Source organism: Haplochromis burtoni, unplaced genomic scaffold (genome assembly GCF_018398535.1).
Source record: "Haplochromis burtoni strain Fernald_Lab_line unplaced genomic scaffold, NCSU_Asbu1 Contig_131, whole genome shotgun sequence".
NCBI lineage: Eukaryota > Metazoa > Chordata > Actinopteri > Cichliformes > Cichlidae > Haplochromis > Haplochromis burtoni.
The window spans coordinates 939114-948712 of NW_024582492.1; the positions used below are offsets into that span (position 1 = coordinate 939114).

A 9599-nucleotide genomic window follows, 5' to 3' on the forward strand; every position below is an offset into this window, starting at 1 on the left:
CCTATGACTCATCACTGGTTCATTCAATGAGGCTAAATGGCTGTTCTAGCAGAAGCAGTCAATATGCTCAACACTGCACATTGCTTTTCTCTTCTCTCCTCCAACTCCTGTATAATCCTCTCCATACTCTCAATATGTGCATATTACCTTTGAGTAGATGTTTTTAAAGCAGCAATTCTATTGAGCAAATGGATAGCGTGGAAAGAGTTTCTATATACAGTATGTGGCAGAACTATCTGGGGACTTTACAGCTTGAATAATACTTTAAACTCGTACACTTTGTTTTTATTTCATATTAGTTTTATTTATCACAGATTAGAAAGTTTAGATTTAAAGATTTTATCAAAAAATACACCCTGAGATGGCCCGTGCTCAAGTTTCTAGCCTAGACTCAGTTGCTTTACCATAATGTCATAGCTTAATTCCGCTTTTTAAGGCATCGGGTTTTAGCATTTAAGTTCATTTGCAAACTTTGATAGTTCATCGTTGCATAGCCTTTGGTGAATAAACATCAGGTTGGCTGTATTTGCTATTTACAAGTTGATTCAATGTTATCTCTTGGCTCTAAGTTGAGATAACAAATAATTATGATTACTTGATACCTTTTCTTCTTCTTCTTTTTTTTTTTTTAAAGAAAACAGCAGATCTGTATCTTCGGTTCCTTTTTACACTATTGTATGTTTCTAATTAGCTGAATTGATTTTGCGCTTCTGGTTGAGAAAAAGCTCGATTCAACTAAACCTGCCGGAGCCTATCGGAGAGTCAGTGAGTGAGGGGTAAAACCAGTAAAAGAGGCTGTCGTTACAAAGTGCCGTGCAGTGTTGTTTTTATAGTTGTAGCTGATTAATTGCACAGCACCTACAGTATCCATTACAATGCTTTTTGTTTAGCAAACAGTTGCTATAGTTAGCTATACAGTACTGCTCATAGCTGACTCTTTCCCTGTTAGTTTTCACTGTTCCACAACCTTACTGTAAAAACAAAACAAAAACAAGACAACTGATTTTGTACAAAAAGAGGAAAAAAACACCAAAAGAGAACACCTTGAAGGTGTCTTACAAATGCACTTGTTTAAAAAAAAAAATCTTCTGCACACCATCGACGTGTTGGCCCAAGGCTGGAAGGCATGAGTATGAGAGTCACTCTTATCTTGAGTGACTTAGCATGAAGTGATGCCACTCCCATTGGTGGATTAACTCAGTTACGGAAAGCGTTGCGCTGGAACATGACGTCGGGAGCTCCGTGTGCTTCCTTTGCATGTTTGTGTGATCTGCATCGCCCGCAGTAGCATAACCACTTTGTGTCTGCGTGTTGTTTCGATCTCGTTGATCTTCAGAGAACATTGCGCTCCTTCCATCTAGTGCTGAAGGGGAGGGTGAGCGAGTACCCTTCTTTATAAAAAGTGAACTTTGTGCAAAAAAAAAAAAAAAAAACTTGTAAATTTCCATGTATGCAGGTAAAAGAAATGTCTCAGGGGCAGAACAGGTTGAAAGGATGCATTGATTCACCTTAATCCTTTAAAATCCGACGGGTGACGCAGGGATGTGATATGCTAATGACTTGTCTCTTTCTGCCTCAGGTGACAGAGTACCTGAACAGTCAAGAATCTGCCAAGAGTGCCAGGGTAAGTCACTTCATCCCAGCCACCATCTTATTGTCTGTCGTTTTCTATTTCTTTTTCCTTTTTTTTTTTCCACTTTTCCGTCGCCTCCTCCTGTAGTTTGTCTGCCTCTTTGAGAAATCTACTGATGCCAAAACAAGAATACATTACAACACTAATTACTCTCCCTTGGAAACTATCAGAGAGAAAGTGTATCCTCTCCTCGCTGCTTTTTCTCTTTCTCAAGATGTCACACATTACATTGGCAGTCCGCATTGTCCCATATGGACTGCTGCCCACAGTCTGTGCAGGTCCGTTCTATGAAAATGGGGGGTGGGGATTTGTGCAAAAGAGTGCAGTGGGGATAGTGAGGAAGGAATGAATAGGATTTAGGGTCTAGCACACTGGGCTCTCATGTTGGAATGAGTCGAGTCGGAGTTTTGACATAACAATCCGCCGCAAATGTATTTATTCTGTGACCAGTAAACTGTGCGGCCAGCCAAGTGAAACTGGCAGCAAAAGATTGGAAAGGAACCCAGGAAATGTAAAAACAATAAGTGCTTTCAGACCAGAGAGTTCTAGGGACTAGTTGGTGGGGGGTTACAATTTAATGTGTAGTGCTATCTCGCGCTATGTGTAGCACAGATGGACGGGGAGGGCTGCGAGAGTCCAGCTCTCCAGACACACTGTGAGTGCCATTGTTTACTTTCTCGTAATACTGTTTCAATTTCTTTTTCTCTATACATCGCTTCACTGTGTGTGGGGTTCCTTAGGTAGTGAGTGGAAATGGGATTTTCACTTAGAGTGAACATCATATTGAACTTCCTCCTTCACATATAAAGCCTGGAGACCATTGATGGTTCATTTCTGTGTTTTGTTGTGTTGTGTTTTTTTCCCCCTTACACAGCTGATGTTTAGACTTCATAACATGTCCAAATTGCCACACTTGTGTCTAGGTCAAGTGCTGTATACGCTTAAAGGTTCCTTTTCTACTGAAGTTTCTACTTCCTCCATTCCAAAAGCATTTATGTACTGATATATCATAAATATGCAGAAGAAACTAGAAAGTCGTTGCCTTTTTTTAGCAATAATGAACTAAAACATATTCATCCTGCTGCTTTTAAAAGTCACCAGTGCACTATATATGACTCGTTCCTCCATAAGAGTGATGACCTGCCCTGTACCTTAATGCATATATATCAGCATATCAAAGATATATGTGGTTTGACGATTATTTGGACAGTTTGCACAGGAGGAGACCACTGTCACTAATCTCTGAAGCACACTGGGTCATTTTGTTCTATAAGCAGGCCTGAAATATTCAGAAAAGAGCTTCTATGGTTTCTCCTAGTAAGTTTTTTTTAAGGATTAAAGAGTTGAAACTACATTACCCAACTTCTTCACGAAATCTGAATCCTGATCCTTTAAAACATAAATAAATGGAAGCCACTTGAACCTCGTCTCTTGTGACAAGGGGTCGTCCCAGCGGTTAGCGCCGCACATTTTTCAACAGATGCCCTTCCTGACACAACCGCAAAGGGGATTAGTGTCTTTAGCTTGACTTGAACCATCAACCTTTCACTTGTCAAACACGGCTCTACGGGGCCATCCTTTAAAAGAAAAATAAACTGATTTTTAGTAGCAGGACAGAGATGTGAGCAATTGGACACATTTATGGTTATGGTCTTTATGTTGAGGAGTAACAAAAAAAAAGACATTATGTAAAAATAATAGAGGAGTAATAAAGGTCTGTTCAGATAAGTCCTGTTGACAAGGGCTGAAACCTGGAGACTTTGACAGGATCGTACAAAAAAGAAAAAGCCTTTCACAAGAGCCCCAGGAGCTTGCAATAGACACTTGGATGTCGCTTTGTTTACTCTTGTAAAGCATGATGGCTCTACATTCTAAAAGAATCAGTCCCTCCTGTGCCGCTTTAGCTACCCGGCGGTTATACAGCATGTCCAGACAATGAGTCAGTCAGAGGTGGAATTGACTGTAATCGCAATCGGAGTTACTGCCATGTTTTCAGGGTGTCAGGGAGGAGCAGAAAAAAAAAAGGCAGCGGAGTGCAAAACGAGGGAAACGGCTTCATTCATTTCATTCATCCTAATAACTACTGCTAATTAGCACAGTCGCTAATTAGGTATGAATCACAGCATTAACAGCTGAACGCGCTTGCTTCTGAGAGCCATAAAAGGAGCATCCCAGACAGCAGACCTGCGCATATACACACAAACACCTCCAGACCGGACGGCTTCTACGGCTTTTAAAAAGGCAGTAACTAACTGGGTGCTGTTCCAAAGTGCGCACACTCTTTGCCAACCACGTCGCGGTAAAGCCGACATTCAGGCAAACGAGATGGTTTATGGGGCAGTGCAGGATTGTCAGTGTAATGGAATAGGAGAAGTAATAGACGTGGTGGCGTTTGAGGCACTGCGAACCTCCTGGATACGCAGGTCCGATTAAATGATGATGGAGATGATGATGCTGGCTCTTCGCACTGGTCTGTGAAAGCACTGAGCTCTCTCTCTGTGTGTGTGTTGCACTGTAGCTCTCTCTTCCCTTTAGCGTCTTTTTCTTTTTTCTTGTCCATTTAACATGCAATGTGCTGGAGAGGTTATTGGAAGTTCCATTCAAAGCAATGGGGCATTTTCACCACATTGTGCAGTTATCTGTGTCAGTATGGTCAATGAGATCTGTCTCTGTCCTCCCATCAGCTCAACATTTGGCGCTACGGAGACTTCCGTGCCGACGACGCAGACGAGTTTGGTTACAGCCGTTAAAGAAAGGAAAGATAAAAGAAGATGCACAAAAAAGAGAACAGACCATCCATTAAACACCATTCCAAAGACCAACGTGGACGGCAAGTGATGCTTCGGACAGAAGACGAACTAAACAACAAGCTCGCGACTCACTCTTCCCTCATATTTAGCATTTCAACCCTCCCATCTGGCTTTTCTTCTTCTCTTACATCTTGTCCTCCTGCTAGCCCCAGTAGCTCCATATAGAGCATGCTAGCAAAGCTATAAGAAAAAATAATTATCATGCAAGAATCACTTTCCTTTCGTCCTTTAGTTTCCCTAATCAGCGCCTGCACTATTGCCGGTCCGTTATTTGCCACACTATCCTCTCAGCAGTACCTGTGTGAATGATAATAAGTGATGCCTACGTATGTGTTTCAGCCAGTCATCGACTTTGCTCTCTGACACTCTAGCCCCAAGCCCTGCTTTCCTCTTTACTCGGAAGGGAACGTCTGTTTCGCAGGAAAAAGCTCAATTTTTTTTAATCTTTGTTTTTTTAAGCAACAAATGCTTCCCTAATGAATTTCTTGTAAATGTGAGGATATGTTGAAAGGTGTACATTGCTTTGTTTTAGAAAAGTGCTGTAGGTGAAGCCACACAGACTTGAAAAGAAAAAAACAAACAAACAAAAAAAAAGGATGAATTATTTTTGTCTTCAGTGTATATCTGTGTGATTATGACATTTGCAGATGTTTTTGTGGGGAGTGTTTCGTCGTTTATTCACTGTCACACTTTTATGACCAGTAAATATCGATGCCTTCACGTGGCATTTTATCATCTCTTCTTCTGTAAAGTTTACATTCTGATAACGGTAATGATCCTGTCTCTGGCAGTCTCTTCTCTTCCTGTCTCTGTATGCCATGGCAGATACAGTGTTTGAATTTGTTTCCACATAATGGACCTTTGCATTCTATTAAAAATCTGATGAATAAAAAATAAGCAAATTAAACGTGGGTTTTTGTTATGTTTTCCTCAAATAAAAATGAAAGAATACGAAAATGCAACCTGAAACAAAGTCCTTTAGACATAAAGCTCAGGATTTCAGTTTTTTTTTTATGAAACACTTGTGCCAAAATTTAAGAGCACTTCAATGCAGATAAAAGGTTTTGTTTCCTGTAAAACACCACAATCCAGCAAAGGTCTTTCACTAAAAGCTTGACAGTTTGGGGTTTTTTAATTTCTTTTTTTAACCACAAAATTTGCAATTAGCGATGCTAATTTGTCTAAGCTTGAGCTTGTTTAACATTCACCTCCAAAATCTTTCAAATGTATCACTTCCTGCTCAGCTACTGCTAACAAACGGGCTGTAAAATCAACTGTTTTCACTTAAAAGTTTAAAGTTTATGTAAGTCGTGCAGAAGCACAGCTACTGAATTTACATGAAGTGATTTTTTTTTTAAAGTACAGGTTTGAAGTGTTTCCTGCCCGTTTAAAAACAAAAAACAATTCTCAAAAATAATTTTTAAAATAAAACCTTTTCATGCACTGGATTGGATCCATCCCATTGGCTGAAACAAAATATATCTGTATTGGAAGAGAATTTGTAGCCTCTTTGCGACAACAGTCCAATTTGAAGATTTATCTACAATCAAGGCCAAAGTAATTTTTTTTTATCCTTTTAAAATGTTTTATGTTACTTTCATTAGTTTTAGTCTTCTTCATTATTGAACATGGAGGGTGTTTGTCAGGGGCAGAATTTAGACAAAGAGTTTACCCAATATGTTCCAATAAACGTCCGTCTAAGCCTCGTCAGGCATGGTGTTTTGTCAGATGTGACCAAAATTGACTAAAACCTCTAAATTGTTGTTTTACTTGAGTTAAATTAGTAGCATATCAGGGTGGTTAGCGCTGTCTGTCTCTTCACAACAAGAAAGCGCTAATAAAACTAGGTAAAAAAGAGAGCAGCAGCATAGCTTTGTGCTGAGAAACTGCACTACAGATGTCATGCTTGCTTTGAGAGAGTTGATGGAGAAGCAGAAAGGTGTCTTTGTGGATCTAGAGAAAGCATATGATGAGCTGCCAAGACCCAAACTGTATGAGGAAGTCCGGAGTGGCAGAGAAGTATGTGAGGGTGGTGCAGGAGATGTATGGAAGACAGAGTGGAGAAGAGATGGATGAAGTTAAGCTACAGACTGACAGATTAGGTCAGGCAGGAGTGTCTGTGGATAATGATGTTTACAGGTGACATTTGACCTGCAGGGAGAAGGTGGAGGTATGCTCTGGAGAGAGAAGAAAGGTCAGAACCAAGAAAAAAAAACATGCGAATGAAGACGAGACGGATATAACGGGGAAGCCACAAGTAGAGGTAGCAGTAAAATAACAGGGGCCAGCAAGATCTATGTTTTGGAGACTGTTACACTGAAAAAATGACAGGAGGGGGGGTACTTACTCATCAGTCACTAATGTATCTGCTGGGAGTGATGAGCTCTGAGCCTAGACACTAAACTCTTAACAATATTCTGCTTCTGTTGAAAATAAATATAAAATAAAAATCAGTTCAAAGGTGAATTGACTGAGTTAAATGGGAAATGAAGGTAACACTTGATATCTTTGCTGAGGCAGAGGTTTCTATAAAAGTGGATCCATTATATTAATTTTCAGCTCCATATAGTCTTTTTTTTATTTTTATTGCGGGACTCTTAACAGTGTCAGAGTCTTTGCCTGACTCATAGTTTTAGCTCGGGATCTTTAAGGGGACCCTGCCTTTGTGGCTTCCACAAACAGCGCAGTCATTCCACTCCCTTTTAATCCTATTGCACATAACTGTAGCTGCCATTCAGCTGGGGGCGCTTGCGAGCTAGTCTTTCATTACTAGGAGCTAAACAGCTAAAATGATTAATTACACGTGCACTTAAAGAATGCCTAATATATGGCACTAATTAAATAGAAAATTACATTCCCCTTATTAAATTAACTCTGTTTCGGTAAAGAATATCAAAATAAATAAATAAAAGTGTGCTTATTAACAGTTACATGAAGTAAACGGACAAAAATTATCTAAAGGAAAAAAGTCCAAATATTATCATTATTATCTCTTAAATGAAAGACCAAAAAATATAAAAACACCGCTATCAATGTGCACATAATCGGGTAACAATAGTTCAGCAGTTTTAATCCAACACAAGGAAGAAAACCATTTCTTTTCATCTAAAGTTTCCACGTACGGATCAGGACGTTTAAAAGGACTTAAAACAACAGGTCTTGAGTGTAAATATGCCAACGTAATTATTTGAAACCACATTAATGAGTCAGTGAAATTGTAAAAGCATATAAAAAAACATAGACAATTGAAATAATAGTCGGTATCCCTCATGGTTGGACACCATCAGCAGCTGGTTGAACCACTCAGACACCTGTCACACGCAGAATTTATTTTCCTTTTTCGGCGAATTCTCTGTCAATCCTGGAGGTAGTTGTGCGGTAAACTCCCTGAAATACTCATCTGACTTTTCTTTGTTTTTGATCTTTTTTCTTGAGGTTATCTTTATCGGCTGTTGCCTGCAACTTGACAAAAAATAATATAAAGGGTCTATAATAAAGTGCCCATAAACATTTAATGTAGCCTGCCATATAAATAAATGCTCTACTCCACATTAAATGACTGTTAATCATAAAGCACTCATGCTTTGCCAAATCTTACATAAACCACATCATTGCCTCCTCAAATCACCATACATATGGTTTAAAGCCTATTTCCCGAAGAGCAAACCTAACAAGGATACTGCAATAATAAGAATTCAGCAGCGCTTTGCATTAGCAGGTCAGTCACCCTGACAAAATAGGTATTTAACACACTGAAAACTGTGAAGCAGACACTTGATTTCCAGTGGGCTTCGGTTTACAAGTTTTTAATGACAGCTCTGTTTGTCATTAAAAGAAGTGCATCCAGACCTGCATAAGAAAAAAACCTCATCGCTCTCTTTAAATCAACACTTTCACTGAATTTCATAGGAATTTATTTTCAGGGCAGATTTTAGTGTTTAAATAACTCACAAAACAAGCGGCCACATTATTCCCAGCGCTAGAAAAAGCTTGAATCACTGTGTCATGACCTGGCTGAAAAGCCATGGAAAGGCACACAAAGGGAAGGAAAATATCTTGAGATTCTGAGTCAGTGGCGAGGCGCTGCGAGTGTGGATTAGTGACGAGCGAGATGTTGGATAGCACAAAGAAAACACAGATTAAGCAAGGGAGGGAGCTGAGGAAACACTGGGCCCAAGTGTCACCGATTGTCCTGATGGTCTGCTATTCCCACCTACTGCATCACAGAAATAGATAACATAGGCAGCACAGACAGGCAAGCAGACCATCGCTGCTGCTCAATAAAAAGCCAGTCCTTTAGTCCAAATGAAATCCCACTTGTCCGTTTCTGCAGCCAAAAACGTCACACGTTTTTAAAGAATGTATTATTACTGCTAGAGTTTATTAATAAAAGGCAAATGCTAGAAAATATTTTTGACTGAGTCTTTGAAGAGGCACATTTTTGATGGGCAGAAGCCTAGGCAGGGGATCATGGATAAGTAGAAAAATAAAACATCTGTGCTGATTAAATCTGTACTGGCTGAAGAGACCAGATTCATGATGCATTTGTTTGTCGAGGTGTAGTATGAAACCTCGACTCACTGCTCATTTGCTAGCACTGGGTTGGACGGCTTTCCCCTTCATAAACGCTTTAATTCTTCATGAGACAGATTCCTGAGAGATTTTGGTTCATGTTTACATGATAGAATCACACAGTTGCTGCAGATTTGTTTCATTTCCTTCCAGGACATGAATCTCCTGTTCCATCACATCCCAAAGGTGCTGTTTTCGATTGTGATCCTGTGACTGTAAGTTCAAGAAAAGTTGTTATCCTGCTGAAAGCAGTCGTTAGAACACGGGTTCTACGTGGTCATAAAGCTGCTGGTGTAGGCTGTGGCATTTAAAAGTTGCTCACTGTGTGGTCTTCTGCTGTTTGCACTTTGACCTGTTGTGCATTCAGAGATGCTCATCTGCACGCTTTGACTGCATTGAGCTTCAGCAGCTCATCTTTATGTATCTAAAAGAACTGAGTTGCTGCAATGTTTATATTTTGCCATCCACCAAGTAGTATTTAGTGAGGGTATGTTTTAGGTCAGGGGTCGGCAACCCTGGGCACGAAGGGTTAACTGATGGCACAACCATAGCTGGACTGGCCATTTGCCCGGTGGGCCGATGTG

The 9599-nt window shown here is 40.0% G+C and overlaps 1 protein-coding gene across 1 annotated transcript in view; it reads left to right on the plus strand.

The window, feature by feature from the left end:
• The window catches only part of snd1 (staphylococcal nuclease and tudor domain containing 1), a 187530-nt gene extending 182180 nt beyond the window's left edge, over positions 1 to 5350 (plus strand). Inside the window, exons 23-24 of the mRNA XM_014336127.2 lie at positions 1580 to 1624; positions 4318 to 5350. Coding sequence (XP_014191613.1) covers positions 1580 to 1624; positions 4318 to 4383 — 111 coding nt within the window. The 3' untranslated portion in view covers positions 4384 to 5350. The remainder of the gene's footprint in view (positions 1 to 1579; positions 1625 to 4317) is intronic.
• Positions 5351 to 9599: the final 4249 nt, after the last annotated feature.